Genomic DNA, 24,206 nt, shown 5'->3' with positions numbered 1-24,206 from the left:
GTTCTTTTAGAGTTCACTGGCCCAAGATGACAGACTCCTTATTTTTAGGTAGCTCATAATACCTAAAATACTTGTTAAATGAAAAGGTTTGCTGTGAAGAATTCGAAAGTGACATGACTTCATTATGAGTGCAATATGGCGGACCACCTAAGATGGCGAACTAGCTAATTTTTCAAGCACTCTCATAATAATAATTTAGAGTTTTGATGAGGAGAATACGAATACATTCAACATTCCAAGAAGATATGTGTACTACTGTTACATTTTATAGAGATATGATCTCTGTGAATGCTGATACTGCTGATAAGTAGACCGAAAATAGTCAACTTTCTAAAAAGTAAAAAGCCATAAGCAATGAGATATATGGCGGATGAATAATATATTTATATCTATTTATTCTGTTTAAACGGAGGATGATACTAACTATATATGAATAAACTTCCAAATTCGATTTTTCATTTTGATAATCCACCCTCTTATCTGGATCTGTGTCATACGGGAAACCCTTGCGTTTTTCTTCGTATGTCGTATGTTGATAATGAAGATAATTTTATGATAAAATTATCTTCATTTTTATGATGGTTTTTAGTATTCTTTATTCATTAATTCATAACGTTAAAGTTCCTATGCATTTAGAAGAGGTCTCATCAGGGACAAGAAAAAGAAATTGATTAACAAGTCATCTGTCAAGGTGTCATCCAAACAAAAAAAATTTATGGATTTGGTTGTGAAAAAGAAAATAAAAAGACACGAAAAACAAAATACCAAAAGAATGTTTTAATACCTATAACTCACTCATTTTTGTTTCTAGAGCAAAACCGATAACAATTTCTTCATCGAAATGGAGGAAAAAAAAGTTGCCGATTATTTTGTTGTTGCTGGATTACCTAATGAACCTGAATTATTGGATAGTAATTTTATTTCAGAAGGACAACCAAAAACAAGACATAGTCAGACTCCTATTATTGAAATTGGGGTGATATTTCCCAGTTTGAATGAGAAATTGCCTGAAGGTTGGGAGATAATCAATTATACACCTACGGGGCTAAATGCGGATTTAAATGATGGTAGTTTACGAACAAACAAATCTTACATCTGTTACAAACGTGGAACTGATAAGCCACCCTTAGTAGACATTGGTAGGAAATTAAGAATTAGATTTAATGAAATTATTTATTTATATGATATACAAATGAAAAGTATCGATGTATGTAATCTTACAAGTGGAATAAACATAGTTATAGAATTTGTGATTGAAAATCAGGATTTGATTCTTAATATATTTTAGGTATTATGTATGAGGGAAAAGAGTATTTAATGTCCGATGCAGAAATAGTGAGAGAAAGTGTAGGTGGTAATGTTGCTAATGTAAACAATTCAACATCTCGAATATTCATAACATACAGGAGGGGCCTTCCAACTATGCCATGTAATGCTCTTGTTGTTACTGATATATGTGTTGTTATAGCCAGTAAGGGAGAATCTCCGCCACATGCCTTCTGTTGTATAAATAAAAACTTAAACAAGGGTATAGTGGGTAGTGATGTATTTTTATGTTATAAGAAGTCAATGAACAAAGCAAAGTCCATAACTTATAAACCAGAGATTCTGTCCAGGTCAGTATTGATTTGAAATTTATTTCAATTTCTTTTTATCTTACTACTTACATCTACACAACCCACATAATTTCATAAATAGAGAGAAAATGTATTGTTTTATTCTATCATAAGAATTGAATTGATGTTTTTAGGTATCCAATGGGAGATTTGAGTGATTTTCCTTTTCCAAATTCTGTGCCTTTGTTCTGTTTGCCAATGGGAGCCACTCTAGAGGTGTGGCCCAAGGAAGCATCCCGTCCTAAACCTGTTTTCAGTAGTTTTGTGTTAACCGTTTCTGACGCTAAATTTAAAATATATGGATCTGCTATCACATTTTATGAAGAATTTCCAAAGAATCAGTTGACACAACAACAAAGAGAAAGTCTTGAATACGAAGATGATTCTGACAAAATACTGAATGTAAATAAGAGTATCTGTGTACTCTCCCACTGGCCATTTTCTGATGCTTTTATGGGCTGGTTGTATTTTTTATATGTAAGTATTGACTTCTGTATAAAAAAGTTATATAACCAGTTCAAGTGATTTATACAAGTGCATTTAAAACTTCAATATAAATCTGCTGTTATCTACTGCAGTTTGGTTTTTCATAACTTTTAATCTCTGTGTAATTAATTCTTTCATGACGTTTACAGGATGTAGTATGTGGCAATAAACCTCAACTAGTGCCTATCGAATCTTACATTGTCCAACTTATTGATGAAGTTCCTTTTCCTAAACCAAGGACATTACTTCAACTCTCTATGCAACATCCCTTTGATAAAGCCATTTTCACACAACCTGATGATCTTCCATTGCCAAGAAGCGCTGCTAAATTTAGAGAGTTGCTGGCTAATTTAGGGCCCGAGAACTGCCTTCAGGTGTTGTTATTGATATTGACAGAGCAGAAAATATTGATCCATTCTCTCAGGCCAGATACTTTGACTTCAGTAGCAGAGGCAGTATCTTCCCTCTTGTTTCCTTTTAAATGGCAGTGCCCTTACATACCTCTTTGTCCATTAGGTGAGGAAATATAGATGACGCTTTAACACTTCTATTTTTAATTCATATTCACAATTATATGAAATAATTTCTGTTCAAGAAAGTTTACAAATCCCACATGTAATTTAAAGGTTTTTATTTCTTTTGTGGGTTAAATTTTATATGGATATTCTATAGAAGTTTACTTCGTAAAATCTTTATAGGGACTCTAAATGAACGCAACATTGTGAGGTTCAATATTTTTTTTAGGATTGGTAGAAGTGCTGCATGCTCCATTACCATTTTTAGTTGGTGTAGACTCCAGATTTTTTGATTTTCACGATCCCCCACCTGATGTGAGCTGTGTAGATCTTGACACAAATATTATAACAGTGAGTGTAGTGTAACTTCTAATACTCAATTGCTAGAAAAAATCCTATTTTCTTATTCTACGATTGTTACTGCTTGCTTGCCTAAGTTGATAGAAATTTGAATTAGGACAAAAATTGAAGATTAGAACATCAGTCGTTGAATTAGTAATTAAAATTTCAATTATTTGTTATCAATACAAATAAATTACTCCTGCATGAAGGGAATACAGTTTTGGAATATATTTTTTGCTTTATAGGCTTTACAATTAGTTAGCAGAAGAGATATTCTTGGTCAGTTGACCAGCACATAAAATAACAGATAAACGCAATTGGTAATAAACTATTCATACGTTACAGACATTTGTGCCAGCACTCTATTCTCAAGTATCAAGCACAATTTATTTTTGACGGTACTCTCATACATTAGCTTTGCGAATGTGTGTTGTCCAAATCAAATATGAATCTTTATCCTGTGTAATGAAATTATTCTCGCACTGGGCAATTGCATTTCTACAGTCCTCTTCTTTCTCATGGCATTCAGCTAGTTATAAATCACCTTAGGTATTATGAATCTTCATAATTGTGTTGTGTAGGTAGCAGAACATCAACGACAATTATTATCCGTAAAGTTATTACCAAAAAGAGCTGCCAAATGTTTGAAGGCCACCTTAGAGGCAATATATCATCGATTGAGATTACATACCGAGAGCAATGAACAGCCTCCTGAAGAGAATATCGAAACCGAATTTTTAAAACGTAAAAAAGAAGTAAGTAGACATTCATCTAACAGACTGCAGTTCTCAAATAGTTGTCACTAATCTAAATTTCCTTTTGTATTTAATGTTTCTCATTGAATATCAACTGAACATTTCTATTCTCACTAGAAGACTTTAAACTTTGGCTTTAACAACTTTACTATTAATATTCATGGTACATTTGGGATTCAAATTTCTAGCTTAATGAAAAGTGTCGGATTTATAAATATTTTTATAGGATGAATCAACATCTTGCACCATTCAATCAAACATTATTTCTGACCAATTGAATTTCAATTGTGGCGATCTTTCTTTCTTCTCGAGGTTGCTAAAATGTAGTAAACACCAGCTTAATAGTTTTCAAGATTAGAAGCAAAAAAAGTCTTGCAGGAAGTTTTGGAAAAGGCATAGGTATAGCTGACATGCCTCCAATTTTTAAAGAAAATTTATTATGGCATTATTATTGGCATTTTCGTTCCATTCTATTTATGACAAAGGTTTAGATGAAAAAAAATAAAAACCTGTATTTAAATACTAGTCATCGTAATTTATTTCCTAATTATTGTGAAACCAGCATTAAAACAGTTTTTGATATGACCACTATTTTGGAACTGAGGTTAACCAACTTATATTTAGCGAATAATGTTTAATGGCAATGAAATTGCAGCAAGCTGTAGAATTCGAAATAATGGAGGCATTCTTGAAATTCATGGTATTAATTTTGAAAGGATATAAATCTTATCTTCTTCCAATTACTAAAGCTCCTACGATCGGCACTACTGATACAGAAGCGCTATTTCAATTAACAGATTTCCTGAAGAGTAGGGACAAGTCAAACCAAAAATTCTTCAGTTTACTTGTTAAGACACAAATGTTCAGTCGCTTCATTGAAGAAAGAAGTTTTGTGGACGACGATCAAGGTTTATCATTTTTTGATGAATGTATTGAACTGATGAGTGAGGAAGTCGATGTGAAATTGGTGGAGCACGATGGGATAGTGAAAAGCGATAAAACTAACTTTATCCTACCACCAGAGCCAACCTTAAGTATGTATAATTTAGCAGTACCAAATGATGAAAACTGAGCCTCATCTTTCAGCCACACCAATAATTTATCAGAATTTCACTCTGAATCCAGTTTTGCTGCACAGTAAAAAGAAAAGTAATTTTTCTTCTGCTCTCAACAATAACTCTTTTTTGCCTGGATCACCGATGGCACGAAGAACGAATCATGAAATCAAAACTGCCCAAAAATTCGCTCGGTGAGAGACCATATTGTGTCTATTCAAAATTTTCTAATTTATTAATCAAATTTTTCTTCAGAAAATGTTCACGTTCTCCAGATCTTTGGGCGAAGTGTTTGTGTGGAGCTTGCCATACATTGTACTTTATGATGTTGCCAAGTGTATTAGCTCTGAACCCAACTAAAGAGAAAATTGTTCTTCAGCAAGCTTATGAGCTTTTAGTGAGAGCTACTCATTTACGTCTAGCATGTGATGAAATCTGCTACAGACTCATGATACAGCTGTGTGGTGAGCACTCTAGACCTCTTCTAGCTGTAAAACTGTTGGTTCTGATGAAGAAATTTGGCCTACAACCAAATGCTCTAACTTATGGGTAAGTGCTCCTTTCAAGTACTCCGTGTTATAGTTCATCCATTCATATTTTCTTTAGACTTTATAACCGATGCGTCTTGGAAGCAGAATGGCCGGCACACTCTTCTTCTAGTCAGTTACTCTGGAACAAACTACGTAACGTTGTGTTGGGGGCGGCTCATTTCAAATGGGCTGGTAAAAGAAAATCCATGAGGAATTCTACATCTTCAATTGATGGAGGTAAATTTCTTTCAAAATCTAATTCAGTTCTTCTAATATTACAGTTACCAATGTCAAATCCTTTGAGCAGAACTCAGTATATGTATCTTCTATAATGATAGAAGACGTCAGCATGTGAAGAATACGTAAATTTCCTTTTGGAAATAGAAAACGACATACACTTTGAAAAATAATATTAATCTTCGAGAAGAGTTTGGCGCCTATTAATCTATTGGAGGTTGCTCAATATAGGAGGAGTTCTCATATTCGTACACCGCTTCTATGCAATAAACACTCTGCCCTCTTATTATATGGGGCACACTAACGAATTATCAAAATAGCTGGTTGCTGTTGATTACTGTGGGGCAGGCAAACTTTTACACAGACCGGCTAAGAAACACTTTGCCTACCCCACAGTAACCAAAAGCCACTAGCTATTTTGACATATGGCATATGCTTCATATTGTCCTTCGAGAAGAGTTTGGCGCCTATTAATCGATTGGAGATTGTCTATAATAGGTGTAGACGATTTTTTTCCTAAGCTCCTTTATAGGCTTGCAAATTATTCACATCTAGACTAGAGCATATATCTGTTCTGCGAACTCATGAATTTTTACCCATTCAAAATTAGTATAACGTACCTACTTAAGTTTTTTTCACTTCAAAAAGCTTGTATATAGTTTTAGAGATTTTAGGACGATTTTTTTTCAGTTTCGAGTTTAGAACCAAATGATAGAACTCCATCCCATTCTTCCCTAGACTCTCATGAAAACTTACCAACTGAATCCCTGCTGGAGAAATTAGGGAGGAATATTTTCAGGGGTAATATTTATGGTTCATTCCAATCTGTCAGTGACAATGTAGATAATGCAACATGTGAAGATAAAGAGACTGCAAATTATTGCTCATCTAATGAAAGTTTCATTGAACCTGAATTGTTGGACAAAACCAATGATGCCATCAAAAACGAGAAGTGTTTGGGTCCAGAAGGTTCTAAAAGTAATACGATGGGCGTTCAAAATGATGATAGAATTGTCAGCTCAAGCAAGTAGGTGTTTAATTTCTTCATTTTCATACAGAAAGATTAATGAAAATTCCTCACAGTTTCAGCCTATCTTCTTGCTTAAAACTCAGTGATCCACTAGGAGCTCTAGATGACGAGGATGAACAATTCACCGTCAGGTGCATACCTCAGGCCGTATCTCCTAATATGCAAGAAATTTCTAAAATTTCGAATACCAATGGCGACGTATATGAATCTACAACAATAAAAAAGTCTGCCACTTTCGAAAATAGTCCAGCCAACAACAAATTGATAAGGTCTGAGACAGTTCCCGCGTCAACTGTTGCTTCTAGTCTGGCTAGCTTAGGCTCAAGTATTAAAATAGGTTTCAGGTAGGTCCATTTTAGATTCAATTAAAAAAACAACCCATGTTTAGTGGTTTATGAATTTGAAACCTAGTACCTAGTTAAAGAATCTGTTGTGTGAAGCCCAAAAAGGCGAATATACCAAAAAAGGTAGATCTACGAGCTCGCTAGTTCCTTCAATCTATCATAATAAGTCATAGATAACCTTAATAAGTCAACGTCAAAGTGGGAATAATTCGTAAATATTTTGATGCTTATCGAGTATCGAATTGAATTTTTAGGAACATAATACATAGTCAGGTAATTCGATTTATGTTCACCCAAAATACCTACTTATTTCAGTACTACAAGTCTTGCTAGTAAGAAATCAAATGAACTGATTCAGGGCGGACTTAGTTCGATAAAATCAGCTGCCAATTCTATGGTGAAAAAACTGGATGAAATAAAAGAAGCTATTTCGACGTCAGCAACTTCAACGCCCGTGAAACACAATAGAAACGGAGAGGGAAATTATTTCTCCAATGAAGATGTTGGCAATGAAAACAGAGTTAGGAAAATATCTACAGATTTTGATAGCATAAAGGTTAATTGTACACCCATGAAAGATATCGAGGAAAAGCTGCCGTCTTCTCTGTATCCATGTCCTAATGAGAAACACTCAGGTGAATAAAATATACTATTATTCCAGGCGAACATTCACATTTAAATATATTCAGCATGGATAAGAAAGATTGATAAGATCAGATCTACCTTTGTAGTAGAAATGATAGTTCCATACTTCAGAATGATTTCATCCAATCTAATAGGGAATACTTCTTCTGACGAAAATGATGTATTTTTTATGAGATATCTTTGAAACGTCACATTTAGAAATAACCATTTCTCAAAAAAATATTTTATGTACTTAAAAACGAAAAATAAAAATGGGTGTTTAAAATTTGAAGCGTTTCGTTTCTATTGCACAAGTTGGCAACATCGACTGAAATATGCCTTGATAATAAAGGACAGCAAATACACTATCTTCATGAGATAGACAAAGATGGCTGTCTATGAAGTCTGCGGCGAACGAAGAAGGTCGTAAAATTTTATGGGATTTTTAAGGCCGGTTGCATTGTTCTTTTTATTTCCTAGTGGGCGCTGTTGCCAAATCGTAAACTAGAAACAAGGCCATTTAAATTTTAAAACCTCATATTTGAAGAATGATTTTGAATAGTTTCCGCGGTGCATTTGAAGAATTCATGAATAAAACTCATAATTATTCAGTTTAAACTTGCTTGTGCTGTGATAACCAAAATTGAGGAGAATTCCCCATTAGTTTCCCCCACAATTTTCCCGAAAGGGTAGATCTATCGATTTTCGTAGCTAAGCTTTCGCTGATCTACCTATTTTGTTGAATCCATTTTCCAGGGAGCGAATTGGACATATGCCTCACATCCTGTTCACAGTGTCATCACTGTATGAATATTCTGTACGATGAAGATATCATGGCTCATTGGTTCGCCGAGGATTCGAACCTGAACACGATTTGTCAAAACTGTGAGAAACCCACAGTTCCCCTCCTAACCATAACGATAATGGGAACAAATATACCTGTCTGTGATCCGTTCAGTGTGCCGTATCTTAATCCCCTCGTTTTACGTAAAGAACTGGAAAATATAATCTTTCAAGAAGGCGACCTGTGTTTGACGGAAGTCAAGTTCATAACTGATCACCCTATCATCTATTGGAATCTTGTATGGGTGTTTGAAAGAATCAATCTACAGACTTTTCTGCCGAATCTATATTTGAAGACCAAGGTGGGAAAACGAAAATCTGAAAATTGCGAAGAACTGGAATCTTTGGATGGAAGTTACATGCAACCGGTTGAAGCTGGCACTGATCCTCTTTCTCAAGAATTAGTGGCACAAGGCAAGCTATATCTTTGCAAGTTATTCTAGCTGGTAAAATTCTTCTTATAATGAATATTGAATTCGCCTGTATAAGAATATTCTCAGCAAAACTTGTTTTTATTTTTTGAATCGTCAGCCTTATATGTTCACTTTATTGATTTTTTTCCAAATTGTCCGAAATCAGAATTACAAAATTTTTTTCTTACATGCAGCTATAAAGAAGAAAAATAGTAAGTATATACTGAATTGTCTTAACAGCTCTTCGACTGCAGAAGTTCCCTCTTTATACATACTTCCGCTTTGTATGGCAGAATATGTCTTTCTTTAAATAATTGTTGGATCAAGGAATTCTTATTTCTTATTTTCACAGAACAATTATCTATACCTGTGAGTGTTACCTGCTTATGGGATCAACCACGACTTCATGGCGATAAACCACCAATGTACGTCTTTTGGGACCACAGAGATTATTCCTCTTCAACCCCAAAGATGATGTCAAAAATGTGAGTTGAATTTATTGTATGCATTAGGTCATGTGTGGCTACCCCAATTTCATAAAATTTATCACTTTATCTCAAACATACTTGAAAGCTTTCCTCAAATTGACTTGTTTTTTTTGTTATACCACTATGCAAGTGGTATGTGTTATGTCCATTTGCAAGATAGTCGGCTTATACTATACAATAAAAGCGCTAATCCTCCTTGATTCTAGCCAATCTTGAGTTATTAATGGTATCTCTAACAAAATGACGACTTTCTACATATTTTAAGATTTATCCACAAAAAACCTGCTTTCCTAAAACTCAATTCATTGACTCTTACAGATTCATGCAGAACATTATCAGTTATATCAGACTGAATGACTTGACTGAGCCCATCAAACTTTTGGCTGCCGAAAGAGAAAAACTTGTTGAGGAACTTGTATGTGAAAATAAAATTCCCTACCCCTTGTACAGAGATATATTATATTTAGCATGTAAAGCATTAGGAAGAGGTCAAATTGATTTGAATATGTTTGATAAAGAATATTTTTCTGCCCATTCACGGCTTACCGAGAGACCTGAGAACAAATATTTCAGCAAAATCGTGAGGAAACAGGATAAACCGATTTGTTTGAATTCACTGTATTGTAGGCAATATTTTAAGCCGTTGACTCTACCTTAAATCATATTTGAATTAGTGAGTTATGCAATGAAATACAATTTTTCTAATTTGCAAGAGAATAAAAATGTTTTTATTTATATGAAACATTTTTACAAATGCACTGTGCTAATTAACTACCTCTCTTAAGAAGCTTTTCATCTGCTCTATTTCTCTCAGTTATCTGTTCTTGAAAGTAAAGCAACTTTGAATATGAATGAGTGTGAAATCTCATGGATATAAAAGACATAATCGTTAGTTAAGAAATACTGAATGAAAATTCAACTTTCTGTACATTAATAAGGAGGAAATTGTATTTCATTGAAATAAATAAGTTATTCCAGGTGTCTGTGATTTGGAAATATGTTGATGATTCAACAGAAGTTTTATACAAGATATTTTGCTTTACATAGTTGAAATTTGTTTTTCAAATTAATTTATAAGTAGCATACTGTATTTGACTTCACAATTTTTAATTTATCATATATTTTGAACCAAATTAAGTTTTCTTAGATTATTAATATTTGTAATGAAAAATATTAAATAAATCTTTCAATAAATTATAAAAAATATCTTTTATGTTATAATATTAAACAGTGTCAATCACAAACTGGAAGTGTCTCACAAGGTCCATATTCCAGAGGCTTTGTTTTCCTGTCACAAAAGTTGTCTGGGAGTGCTACTTCTTGTCCATCCACGCACATGACACTTCTCTTACGCATAAGTTGCTTCTGAAAAAAAATTATTTCTGAATAAAGTCCCTCAAAAAGCCATGCTCATTTGAAAGATAAACATGAAAGGATGAGGTCGGAATAGAATTATGGGAGCAACATAAGAAAAAATGAAAGTTCGATACTGGTCTCCCTGAATTTTCTGAACCAGTTCTTTTTTTCAATAAGGAATTAGTTTAATTCTCAAATATCGACACTTTTCAGTTTTGATTAGAATCGATAGAATTTACCTAAAACAGCGGCACGCGGGTCTACTGTCAGTCTACATGAACAAAATATCACCGATGGATTAATCAATCAATTAGACCGATGGAAATTCTTCTGACTTTTTCAGAATTCAAATTAATTGTCTGTTCGCCACTAACTCTTCATCATTCGTCTACTAGTCACTCTTGCAGTAAGCGTCCAGATTATAGACGATTCTAGCTGCAGCTGCGGCAGGCAAAAACGCAGTTTACGAACATTTCTGCAGCAGAGATATAGAAGATATATCTCTGTTCTGTTCTGCAGGCCTGATAACGTCAGCTAAATTGTTCCATGTACGGAGATAGGGAATGAGATCCTCTACTCAGTTATCTGTGGCCCAAAGATTATATAATATAATACTATATAATCTTTGCTGTGGCCATCCTGTTGAGCAATATTCTTGATGTTAGTGAATGTGTAAAGTAAAACTACCAAAATGTGATAATTTGCTATTGATTGAAGTATTTTTACTCACTGCGTTCATACAATCAACAACTGGACATGACTGCCAAGGTCCAACCCACCAGTGGGTTTGACATAACCAGTCATTGCATGTCCTGGTGAGTTTGGTAGGCTTTTCATTTGGTTCACAGTAATACTCGTCAACTGCTGTAGCTATACCATCTAATACGTATTGATCCGAGGATGCAAGGTATTCTTTACAGACAGGCTCTTTCTCTTGAATACCACCTCCGCAGGTTACGGAACATTGAGACCATTCCGTATAGGCCCAATTGTATTGGACATCTCTAATTAATTCTGGTTTGAACATAGAATACTGGTAATGGATACCTGGATTATAAGCATTCCCTACGAAAACCACCTGAAATAATCATTAAATTAAGATATATGTGATAGTAAATGATGAAAATATGAACTAAACTTCTTCCTGTGTATCTATGCCTATCTACTATAGGTATTATTTTGCCTGTTCCCAATATGACTAATTATTTTGGTTAGGGATTGATTCGAAAAAATTGTTTTAGGCTACAGCCATTTTGATCATAAAATTTATTTGAATTTTTTGTTAAGCGTATAGCCTCCGTTTAACTTCGAATTTGCAGTTGGATAACTTTCAACAATAATAGGAGCTGTGTTGTAAACTTATTATTTCTCAATCCGCTTATGGATGAATATAATTGAGGTGGTACCTACAAGAACTACTATCATTTCTTCAATTGGTCCGGGTATGGTAATCTTTTCTGCTGGAGTTTTTTCATACAAAGATGTTGATCCAGCAATGGAATATTCCCCAGGAAGAGAGATATGACTGAAAATAAAAAATATCAATTATGTAAAATATGAAATCCAATTCCAATGGTGATTCTTACCTTTTTCCATTAAGGTAGAATCTCTTTTGGAGAGCACTGCCTATGCTTATAAAATTATCGGAATAATTTGTTTCCATTATTTTGATATTTGTTGCACCTGAAGGTATAACAACTACTTCTCTATATCCCGACAAAATGCTCTGCTTTGAATATATTCCCTTGAAAATGTTGCATTTCGAATTATCCCCTTCACATATTCCACATTCGTCTTCTGTTGCATTTGACCCCACAACCCAGTCACATCCTACTTTCTACAAAATTAATGCATGAAGTTTAAAGTAGGTATCAGATTCATTAGTAATTCAAATATTCGCAATTTTTTGTTTATATAAAACATTTATTTGTCAGTGATCTAAATATTGATAAAAAGTATTTTTCCAATTCTCTTTTATTCATTATCCGCATCTGGGCAAATTGCGTATTTATATGTCGGCATTGCCTAAAATGTATTAAGACATTGCCTGAAATGTATTCCAGCAATCCTATAGTCTGAAATAGAACGATTTTTATTGTACAAAATGAGTCGTGAAGAAGTTCTGCGTCAGCGTGCTACTACTTTATAAAGCATGCTATGGCTGCCATATAAAGTTTTTATCTTTGATTCCATTTCCATTTTTTTAAGCCTGCTTTATGAAAGCTGACTACTGGAGATGTTTTTAGTTATTGCGTCTTCATCTTAAATGTATAGATGAGCGTTGAGTGCGTTACTCTTAAGAAAAATGCCTAGAGTTCAATGACTACAAAATTATCACCATACAACTATGAGTACCTCTATATTAAAAAATTACCTGACAAACACCACTTATGCAAATATCTCTGGTTCCAATTTTACATGGGGTACCATCTTGAGCGTAGTCTCCAAGGGGCATTATGATTGTGTTGTTTGTGTCGATGCAATATAATTTACACGGTTCGGCTGGAAAAATTTTTATTTTGAAAAAAAAAAATGTTCAATAAAAAAAATATGAATGTAAGCAGGAATCACTACAGATTCCAACTTTATATAGTTGTGTGATAATTTTTGTAATAAAATGATGAGCCACTTTCAATTGAGTAAATGCATTCACTCACTGAGTTCAAAATAAGGAAGCCATTCATATATTTTTCCTTCATACGTGTGGTTATTGTAGAGAGAACACTGCGTTGACCTGAAGGAAGGCGCGTGCTTCTGGCACGGTTCTGTATTGCACATTTTGTATCTTCTTCGCAATCCTAAGCAGAATTCTCCGCCACCAGAAGGAACCGGATGGTCGCATTTCCTTTCAGATATCGATACACCAGCACCGCAACTTCTTGAACACTCGCTCCAAGAGCCCCATTCGCCCCAGCCACCATCCACCGGAGCTGGGGGATCCATTATATCCACGCATTTCTGGTTTTGGCACCACTGCAAAAACGAGTTGAGTGAACAAAAAGATCATACACTGGTTTATTGTTTCCAACTATTCTTTATACTTTGGCAAATAGAATGTGCGAGGTTAAGAAAACTGTTCTCTCTATTCAGGACACTAACTCCCTTGGGATCCGCCGTGCGTATCTTTTATATCGATACGCCCCTGTTCGACAATATTCCAGCAGTGCCGAGAGCTATCGAGATTCAAAATATTATCATCAAGCATCAGAATGATAAGAAAGAATGAAAAATTCGCCCCTTTGCCCTATTTTGATTTTCCTACAGGCACAAAGAATGCAGTTCACCCAATTCATATTTATTATACTCGAGAGCTATTTAGAATTACAAAAATCATTAATATTCTTTATGATATGGAATATCTCAATCATAATATGTTTGATAAGTTGGATAAACGAAATGAAAAACATGTTTGAACAAATGGATACAACAATCAATTATATTCTTTACCTTGTGCTTACCACAACTAGTTCCTGGCGCTGCTGGTAAGAGTTTTGTTGTGCAGGTGTTATTCACTTGGCACCATAAACGAGAACAAATCTCATCCTTTGGGGAACATTCAATTGAATCCACCGAAAACTGAAGTCTACACTGATAATTCGCATCATACAGCGCCCCAGGTGGCAGTTCTGGGTGACCAAATGCGACCACTTCTTCTGGTTTGTCATAAAGGCAGTGCCCCCTTCCTTTACTAAAAATAATAAGCGAAACATCAAATGTCCCGTTGTATTATAAACATTTAACTTACTCAAGAAAGTTTGTCAGGTCTCTTCGACTGCAATATGACCATGCTGTCCCAACCATTTCCGCTTGAAAACTTGGCGTCATGATGTGTTGTACGTCTTGCCTTGCTCTACAGCCAATTCTTTCACTATCGTGATACATACCTAAACTGAAAATATTGAGAATACCTTGAATTTCGGTCCAAAGCCTCATTTTCGAAAACGTTTGAGAATATTTTTAAATGGAAAGTGTTTTCAAGAATGAGATTTACGAAACGAATTCAGGTTTGAGACTGTATTGGCCATGACAATACTTCAATTCTTTGGTTTATCCAAGCAATGTATCAAGAGACAGATTTGGTATGAATTTGATCTGTTGAAGATTTTTTGAAATAGCTCCACGTTAATGCTTGTGATGTATGTCGCTCTAGAATTATATGTGTATGTGTTTGTGTAGTAACGCTTCCTTGTGGACACGATACAAGTAGCAATTTTGAAGCTATCGAGCTGAAATTTGACAAGAAAATGTAGATTCACCATGTAAAGTCTGAGGACAAATTGAACGATCTCATTTAAATTAGTGTCTGAATTGTCTGTATTCTCTTCTATCCATTCATTTAAATATCATATCATACCGAGTATCATACAAACCTGCAAAATTATACAATGTACAAACTGAAACTCACTTATGACCAATTTCATGAGCGATAGTGTGAGCTAATATGATTCCATTATCCTCATTGACATTACAATTATCTTCTATACTGCATATACTCCCAACTTGGGCAACGCCCAAAGTGTTACAACCGCTGTTAGATGAGGAGCACATGTCTTTCCTAGTTACAAGTACGGCTACATCATGATGATGAGGATGAGAATCATTCTCGGGGTTCATTCTTTTCTGCCACTGACAGAAACTTTTCAGAGTTTTGTCACTGTTCGGCACAATGTTCAGATCTGGTTCAGCAAGGGGATCTTCTATAATAATTATTCGAACTACAACAATGTGGATCATATTTCCAATAGTGGGATCCATGTATAAAGATGAAACCTGCACAATAAAACTTGTCATTCTCAGAGCTATGTATTCATAGCATAATTACCTATAGTGGTTCAGTTATAGGATGCAAAATTGAAGGCATAATAGAAGGACTACTTACCATATTCATAATGGTCAAGAGATATGTGGTAAGATCCCATTCCTCATGGAACACCACCATACTTGTATCTGCGACTAGAAGAACTTCTACATAGTGTGGTTTACTGATAGATTTTCGTATTCTTTTATGAATATTTTTGCTTCTATTCAATATCTCTCTATATTTTTTGATCGATAATTTTCCTGTGGAAGATGTTCCATTATCGATACCCCAATGCAATCTGAAATACTGTTGCAGTAAATATTGATTTATAATTATTTCGATGTTATTTTCCTCATAATAAATGAAGTATAGAGTATAGAAGAGTGAGGAAGAGTATCCAGATCTAATGGAACAATCTGCAAAATTGGCAGATAATCCTTTACCTTGTTATTTTTTTCCTCTCTCGGGTGCCACAATTTTTCGGTAACCTTTTTCTTTTTTTACGTCTTTTATTTTTGTAGTATCTCGGTTGAGTTGACGATCTCTTGATGATTTTATGTTTATGACCCTTTTCGATTGAATTGTTATCGAAATTATGGGCTGGTTCAATAAAATATATTCCATCTTCTGTTCTGATCAATCCTACCTTAAAGGGAGAACAGTTTTTACTGTCATACCAAATGAAAAACTCTTAAGAATTGTTTTGAACATAAATGTGATTTTGACTCGAGCAAGACTTTAAAAAATTTAATATTTTTTTCCGATATGTCTATATCGTCGGTTTTATTCATCTTCATCTAATGATGCTGTATGCTGTGTGGGTATTTAACTCTAGATTTTTATACAGCAAAAGGGTTAGAATTCGATTGTCCTGAACTTCATTTTTCATTGCATTAAAATAAAATGAATAATTAAAATATTAAAACTATAAGAATACAGGGGATGTATGTACCTCCACCTTGTGAAGTGCATTCGCCATTTTGTACCTGTAGCACAATGTAGGTGAGTAATTTCTAAAATTATCTTAAATTTTTCTTTCATTGTTATTAATAACTACGCCTGAGGGAGCTATTCAATTATTATTATCTTGTATAGAAAAATAATAAAAAGTCGATTGATTTTGATCAAAAGCATTTCTCCCTCGGATTATTTGCTGTTTGGGATTAAAAAGTGGGTATTAATATATGTAGAAAGTAAATGATTCGCATTACCAATCCATTGCAAGCTGCCAATGCTACGAAGGTTTCTTGTTTCCCTTTAACTTTTCCTTGGAAAAAACACTTTGATTGCAATTCGTTGAGCGTTTTAATTTCATGTTTGTTCTGTTTCCTCTTTTCTAATATCATTGATGGACTCATGAAGTTCCAATTTCTTCTCATTTCCAACAAGTGATAACGATTCTCCAATGCAATTTTGTAATGTATTAAATCTTCATCCTCTTCACTCGTTAAATTGTTTGTGAGGAAAGATCCGTCTTTTGTTACTTTTGTTGGTGTGACATGGCTCACAACATCATCTGATAATGAGAAATATAGATGAATTCAGTAGAAAATACTTAATCCAACAATTATATACGACGGTTTTTGCTGAAGGTTGAGCAAATATCTCGAAAAGGATAGAAAATAAGTTCGTTTAGTTCAATTCAATTAGAACACCAAACATTCCAACTGGATTAGTCTTTGAGGTGCACATATTTCCGAAAATTTTCAAGAGAAGCTATCTTATAGATACCTAAAAAAATTCTTGAAGTTTTCAGGTTTAAAAATCTCTTCAACGTATGCTTAAACATTCATAATATAAAATCTTATACACCACATTATGATTTAACGATGAAAACTGAAGTTGAAATTTTCTTTACAAAAAATGACAACAGCTTTTCCTACCACGCACAAACGGATGGGTTTTATTTATTTGTAATTACATGTCAACGTGTCGTGGGAAAAACTGTTAATTTGAAAAAAATATATACACAGGGTGTAAACGAATAGTTGCGAAAAATTTGAGGGGGTGATTCGTTGTCAAAAAGGAGTGTTTGTTTTTCAAATATGATTTTTTTTAAGCAGCCCTGTTATGCAGCTCCCAAATGATGGCACTGGAAAAGCAAATTTTTCTTCTTAAAAACCAAAAATTTAACTGCCTTCTTGCTTCCATAGAATGTCTTCTATGGTTTTCAAGAAAAAAAAAATTTATAAAAATTGCTTATTTGTTGTCAACTTTTGTGAGCTGAATCTTCGCAGGGGTTGCTCAAAAAATGTATATGAAAGATCCACACTATTTTTTGAGAAAGAATCACCCCTTCAATTTTTCCTCAACTATTTTTGTGTATTTTATTCGAACCGCCTGTCTGGTAGGTTTGAGGAGTTTTAAGGCTTATACATTCATTCTGGTACAACATATATTTATTTTTTGCGATAATTTATATTCTTCAATCAGTACTTTTGTTGACGATGCCCCACATGAATGATACCCTATACACAAATTTACTCTTCCAACAAATAATGAAAAAATTGAGTTGAAAATGGAAAAATTTAAATTGGAAATGCTCACCGGATGTTGAGGAAGCTGCAGCGCTCGCCCTCAGCCAATCGGATGTTGCCACTAACAGATAAAGCCAAAAAAACTGGGCTAATCTCATCCTCTCCCACACTTTCACTTTTATTTTTATCATAAGGAAGACCGATCTCACAAGATATCCCTAGATGAATCACCCATCCCAAAACTCAGGAGGAAACTCATTTAGCGTTTTGTCGTCCAGCCCGTTGCATAACGAACAACTTCTGGAGGAGAGCTTTTCGCTTCGAAAGAACAGTATTGTAAAATACGAGGTGAACTGGGAACGTCGAATGTTGAATAAAATAAAAATAAATAACGGCCAGTCACGATCGAAGGTGTATTGTTCGATGGGGGATTTCCGAGAAATGGCAAAAATTTAGAGATTTTATCGAATTGCATCTCGACATGAATAAATCAAATCCGTTTGGTTGGAACATTTGTTAAAATGGAGATCAGGAGATTACCATTATGCCGATAATACGTCAGACATCCGTTGTTTTATTCCGCAAAATTGTAGTGACAGTGGCGGAGATAATCTCTGACATAAATGGGAAGTTGTTAATGAGTCGTAATGACCTATACCAGGTCTGCATACTAAATATCTGATTTGGTTCAGAAACAATACACATTTTATACAGTATTTATCAAGGCATGAAGGAACATTCGAACAAAGAAGTGAAATTTTCTCTTTGAAATTCCCACAAAAATACACCTCTAAGTTTTCGTAGGATGAGTAGAAGAAAAAATTCTACAACCTCATCCGAAGGAGATAAATCATCAAACCATTTGAATTATTCGAGTGGCAAAGAAACCATCTAATACTATACCTCAATTAAACCAATAATAAGAGCACAATTGATGGGCCATTCCAATGAAGAGCAGCCTTCTGTATATAGAAATACCATAAGCCATTCAACGACCCATTCTAATCATCGTAAAGGCCATTCAAAGCTTACCTTTAGTGAAACGGCATATTAGTAGATCATTACTAGGTACATAATGTAGGTACCATTGCAATAAAACATTCATTTTCACCTCTCATTCGACTGGCCTTAAATCAGAGATCATTGAACCCTATCCAGTAAAACTGCTTTGGTAATAGTTGCCATTATAACGTCACTGTGACCGTATTGGTACTAGTGCCTGACAAGACAGAAAAGGGCCTTTCTTCATTCAGGTTTTGAGTCAATTAGTGAAGTGCTCGACAAATATTACAACTTTCAATCATAAACGCATAAAATGATACACAACTAATATAATAGCATACAAACCATATACCTACGATACGCTCTCTGATAGCTTCATTCATTTTGGAGATATGAGGTCTCCTGTAATTTCTTGTCAAAAGTAAAGATTTTCGTGAAAAAAAAATATCAACAGGTACGTAAGGTAAGTCGTATATAGACCTTCGGACTTGAATTTACCTAGTCCTAGGCGTATTTCATACGGAAGTTATGGCAAGGGAAGAGAATATCCACAATTTTTTTTTTTGCCTTTCTCGCTTCTATAAATCATTTCATTTCTGTCAGTTTTCTGTTTTCTTAGGAGGAAAATTGAGTATTAAACTCAATGTACTGAGTGTAAATATGTCTACAATTGAGAGCGTTTTTAGTTCTCAGAACAAAAAAACGCATCAGATTCTACACATTTATTTTTATTTTTTTTAAATATTTTCACTATTCGTTTTCGTTCTTTCTGTATATAAGTATCTAATATTAGGTGAAAAACTGCTCTTTATCTTTCTTGAAAATAAATGCAATGTGGTTCAAAATGGCAGATCAAAAAAAAAAAAAAACATGAAAAGCTCATAATGAGGTCTGTTATACCCCTATGTATTTTTGAATGATCTTATTGATAATTGATATTGATAACATCTTCCAAACCTGAAGTTATATAATACGGAACTTGGTTTAACTTCGGACCTCACAGAAAAGAGAACAATTCATTTCAATCAAGCATTTCATTTATGTGAAAGAAAATAACTGAATGAAAACAAATATTGTTCCACATAATCTTTTTGAATCTGGTGCCATTTTTCAAATATTTTTTTGTTGGTCCTGTTCTTATCATTTCTAGGTACCTACTAGCATTGGGTTTAATACTCAATGGTACTAGTTATCTAATCTCACTCTGATTTGATTAGCAGAGTTGTTGTTTTTGCTTTTGTTCCTGTTGTTCACGAAAGAACAGAGACTTCTGATAGTGAAAACTTGTTATCAATTTCAACTGCTGAGAATGTCGGAAAATTTATTTTCTATGCAATTTTGTAATAACTTTTCACGAAAATCGCGGATATAGCTATTTTTCATGCGGGGGAGGGGTATCACCTCAGATAATCTTTGAAATAAAATTCACATGACCTAAGACCGTATGGATTTCGATACCTACTCCCCGTAAATCCGCCTTGTTTTACTATGAGAACGAGTTGTTTATTTGTGGACCGTTCTATAATAATAATAACAATTGAAATAATAAAAAAACAACAAATGATTCACGAATCGGAGTAATAGTAGAAAGTAGAAATGTTAAGACCAAGACATTTGAAAAGCGATCTCTTATTAGTACTACCATTGAGTATTGAGTTTGATACTCAATGGTACTACATACTTATCTTATTCTTAGCACATTTAATAACTCATTGAATCTTGTCAAATATCTTATATTCATTATAACTAGGCACTTCTTGAATTTTCAAACTTGAAAATGACTCAATTGAAGCCATTGAAGGGGAAAACTAGTGAATAATGTCCGACATCGACGTGTCATTGAAATTCTACCTCTAATCATTGTATTACTCTCAACCACTTCATAGATTTTAATAATGTAAAAATTCTACATAAAGGTGATAAAGGTAAAAGTTCAGATCTTTTAGAAATCCTAGAAATATCTTCAGCCCAAAAACAAAATCTCCCAATTGTAAAAGATCAATTAGATTTACGCCTATCTCCGATTTTAACATGTGTTATTTGATTATTATTATATGCATGTGTTCTTTCTGTATTTATGTACTCAGTTTTGAAAATGGTATAAAACCCGAAACACGCGTGTAAACAAATATTTTAATTAAAAATCGTGAAACTTAGTCAAGTGTTTTATTCTCTTCTTTTATTATTCAATTCTACCTATAGTATGGATAGCAGCTTATTGGAATATTAGTTGTTCTTGTTTCTTCAAGCTTTTTTTTCTGATCACTTTATCTATTGTGGAAAATTGAAATTGTTGAAATTATATACGCCACTGATAATATATTATTCACCTAATCAACGATGAATAATTCATCACAAACCTACCTACTAATTAAATTTAGTAGATCTCATTCTAATATTGTGATCGATTGTGTCGACATTCGAATCGAAACGTTGTTGGAGTGTTCATTTCCGGCGCTGTTATCAACTCGCTATCGGGAATTGAAATTTGCAATGGGATTTTTGATGGCCTTGCAACCCCATCTGAAAGAATGTCAATTTCATTGACTCTCGAATTCAATAACATCCTTGATCGTTCGGAATTGTTTGATCTATAAACAAGTATAATATTCGATAATGATTCCATTTCATTCTTTATGGCATGTCATGTGCATTCATGTAAATATATACAAGAACTTTGGCGATTGATGAAAACTGATCACATTTCACACTGAATTCATCATGATAATATAGAAATTGGGTCGTAAAGGATTTTCATTGAGCTCAACTTTGATTACGCCCTATTTTATAAGATGAAATTAAATATCATTGATCTATAAATGATTGTGGTAGTGAAGTAGGAGAAGAGAAATCGCGCTTTCAACATTTGCTATATGAGATCCGTAAAGGTTGAAGTGGATCATACCAAAGCCAAGCTGAAAATGTGCATAAGACGTATAATCCAGGGAGCCAATTTACTTAATTCAAAGGTCTATAAGAAATGGTGAAATGGAGAAAAACGGTTTTTTTATTTCGAACGCTTTTCGGCATATAGCGAGCGGTATGGCTTGTATTTCTTCGGTTCTTCAGTACTTAAGTTGTAGCCAAAGGCGATACGTCAAATTGCAACAATTCCAGGAGCATATCGTTGCTTCAGTGTGGCCGGTAAAACTCTCTCGAAGATTATGGCTAATCGTCTGATTCCACTCTTAGAAAAGCTATTACCTGAATCCCAGTGCGGCTTTCGACCAAATCGAGGTACGGTGGACCTAATTTTTACACTGCGACAGCTTCAAGAGAAGGCCCGTGAACAACAACCAAAGGTCTATACAGCCTATTTGGATTTAAGTAAGGCCTTCGACTCGTTGAATTGGAGAGCGCTATGGAAAATCATGGGACGCCTTGGAGTACCCGAAAAATTCTTAGCAGTGTGTAAAAGCTTCCATACCAACAACACCGCTACTACAGCATACTGGATCTACAACCGACCATTTCTTAACCAACTCTGGGATAAAACAAGGCTACGTGTTAGCTCCTTTACTGTTCAATATTGTCGCCATAGCTGTCTCGATAATTGCTGACATGAGCAGGCCTGCGAGAGTTGCTGGGATAAGATTCAGATTTGAAGGAGGCCTGTTTAACCTGAAGCGCCTCAGAGCAAAAACCCGTACTTACGGCCGGTTTCATAATCAAACCTAAAGTCGCCTTAATTTTAAAGCTTCCTTCAACCCTACTAAAAATGACAGTAAAGGATGCTTTAAGCTTAAAGTGACGTTTAATTCGATTATGAAACTGGACGAAAGTTTATCACGGAACTTCAATACGCAGACGACTGCGCACTTATCGCTAGCAGCGAATTCACAGAGGGAGCTCGGAAACCAGGAGGCCAGTATAAGAGGTTTAAGGACATACTGCATCAATCCCTAAAATCAGTTAATGCCAATCATAACTGGGAACAACTAGCGTTATACAGATCATAGTGGAGGTCTTTGGTCCATAGCTATAATGGAGACTCGAGAAGAATACAGCGACGGCCAGATCTGTTTGGTGACTATCCATGCCCAGAGTGTGCAAGGATCTGTAGTCACGGTTGGGTCTCTTCAGTCATAGGCCACACATTCGCAAGTAGCCCTAGCCCTAAGAAATTATAAGTTTGATCGCACCGATAGTCTTTTTGTGGATTTATTCTCGGTAAAGAGATTCAGCAATGAATGAATGCATGAAGTTTTGGCAGGCTGTGTGGATGATGTTTGAAGATCTAATCTTTAAGGTAGTTCAAAAGAAAGAAATCGCAAATGCTCAAGTCAGTTGAGCGCGCTGGCTACCCCACATCTCCTCCTAGTAAGACCTGTCTCAAAAAGCTAAAGAATTTCGAACTGTGTGGGCTATAACGCCATGCTGTTCGAACCAGCTATCACCCACATCGTCTTCTTCAGCAAGTTTTCCCTATTCAGGCTGTAGGAAGGTTCCCATATCGTAAACTGGGAAGTCACTGTGACAGTGACATTTTACTCTTCGAAAACGTAAGGTCCTTTCACTCCGAAAAGAGACACAGCACACCAACCTATGGTTTAAGGTGAGTGGAGTTGTCTTTCATGGATTTAACAAGGATTAACACAGAACGATAGGAATGCCGAAATAATAATAATAAACTAAATTAATTCAGATGCATAACATCCGCCGATAATCAAATCAACAAATGTTAAGTGTAGATGCTACTTTTTGTCGACAAAATGATATTTCTGGTAATACTTTGTAGTTTGTTAGTTCGATTTAGATCGTAACATTTGTTGATTTATTTATCGGCGTATGTTAAGTATCTGCCTTACCAATGAGGGCTTGATCCATTTATGATTATAAATAAGGTTTTAATTCAATAGGAATTTTGCGCTCAAAGGAGCTCGCGCCCATGGCTTCAATCATTCTGTATCCTTCAGCGCTCTTAACGATTTACAAAAGATTTACCGATAACAATAGTCCTTGCCACCTCATAATAATTATCAGTTTATTAACTAAAAGGTTCATATCAATCTACCAGAATCGGTCATAAATTTCACACGATTTCCATACATGGCGCCTGCATTCATTGAAGCGGAACTTCAAAGCTCCATTCCTAATAGCATTCGTGACTTTATGAATTCATGCTGTCGAGAAAAGTGTGAATGATGTATAATTATAAACCATTATTCAAACTAATAGCTTCTCTTAGATGGAATTGTTTTTCAATCAGTATTGATTTACGAATTCGTTGTTTTCCACGTTACGTTAATAGGTAGGTAAATATTTTTCATAATAATTCTTTTTATAGTTTTT

The 24,206-nt window shown here is 34.6% G+C and overlaps 2 protein-coding genes across 2 annotated transcripts; one reads left to right on the top strand and one right to left on the bottom strand.

Moving 5' to 3' along the window:
- Nucleotides 1–674: 674 nt before the first annotated feature.
- LOC123314791 (DENN domain-containing protein Crag) lies at nucleotides 675–10,484 on the top strand. The gene is made up of 16 exons (XM_044900141.1): nucleotides 675–1,139; nucleotides 1,289–1,616; nucleotides 1,751–2,093; nucleotides 2,252–2,618; nucleotides 2,847–2,968; nucleotides 3,541–3,714; nucleotides 4,370–4,748; nucleotides 4,801–4,963; nucleotides 5,025–5,318; nucleotides 5,376–5,536; nucleotides 6,227–6,563; nucleotides 6,620–6,910; nucleotides 7,226–7,545; nucleotides 8,291–8,791; nucleotides 9,143–9,275; nucleotides 9,597–10,484. Exons 1-16 carry the CDS (start codon nucleotides 842–844, stop codon nucleotides 9,934–9,936), a joined length of 4,551 nt encoding a protein of 1,516 aa, XP_044756076.1. The 5' UTR covers nucleotides 675–841; the 3' UTR covers nucleotides 9,937–10,484.
- On the bottom strand, nucleotides 10,258–18,391 carry LOC123314792 (A disintegrin and metalloproteinase with thrombospondin motifs 12). The gene is made up of 13 exons (XM_044900142.1): nucleotides 17,983–18,391; nucleotides 16,647–16,951; nucleotides 15,879–16,081; nucleotides 15,514–15,733; nucleotides 15,040–15,404; nucleotides 14,380–14,523; nucleotides 14,082–14,322; nucleotides 13,292–13,607; nucleotides 13,009–13,136; nucleotides 12,221–12,471; nucleotides 12,045–12,159; nucleotides 11,365–11,712; nucleotides 10,258–10,643 (listed from the first exon to the last, which is right to left on the bottom strand). Exons 1-13 carry the CDS (start codon nucleotides 18,101–18,103, stop codon nucleotides 10,512–10,514), a joined length of 2,889 nt encoding a protein of 962 aa, XP_044756077.1. The 5' UTR covers nucleotides 18,104–18,391; the 3' UTR covers nucleotides 10,258–10,511.
- Nucleotides 18,392–24,206: the final 5,815 nt, after the last annotated feature.

The sequence above is a fragment of the Coccinella septempunctata genome, chromosome 6 (assembly GCF_907165205.1).
Source record: "Coccinella septempunctata chromosome 6, icCocSept1.1, whole genome shotgun sequence".
Classification (NCBI taxonomy): domain Eukaryota; kingdom Metazoa; phylum Arthropoda; class Insecta; order Coleoptera; family Coccinellidae; genus Coccinella; species Coccinella septempunctata.
This window is presented reverse-complemented; position numbering and strand designations above follow the sequence as displayed.

What these genes read in the sequence shown, in the direction of transcription:
- LOC123314791 (XM_044900141.1), top strand. Translation starts at nt 842, where the DNA reads ATGGAGGAAAAAAAAGTTGCCGATTATTTTGTTGTTGCTGGATTACCT. An exon ending in AAACCAGAGATTCTGTCCAG is followed by an intron (nt 1,617 to 1,750) that starts GTCAGTATTGAT and finishes TGATGTTTTTAG; the next exon opens with GTATCCAATGGGAGATTTGA. An exon ending in ACTGCCCAAAAATTCGCTCG is followed by an intron (nt 4,964 to 5,024) that starts GTGAGAGACCAT and finishes ATTTTTCTTCAG; the next exon opens with AAAATGTTCACGTTCTCCAG.
- LOC123314792 (XM_044900142.1), bottom strand. Translation starts at nt 18,103, where the DNA reads ATGATAAAAATAAAAGTGAAAGTGTGGGAGAGGATGAGATTAGCCCAG. An exon ending in TGCAGCTTCCTCAACATCCG is followed by an intron (nt 16,952 to 17,982) that starts GTGAGCATTTCC and finishes TCTCATTATCAG; the next exon opens with ATGATGTTGTGAGCCATGTC. An exon ending in GCATAAGTGGTGTTTGTCAG is followed by an intron (nt 12,472 to 13,008) that starts GTAATTTTTTAA and finishes TTAATTTTGTAG; the next exon opens with AAAGTAGGATGTGACTGGGT.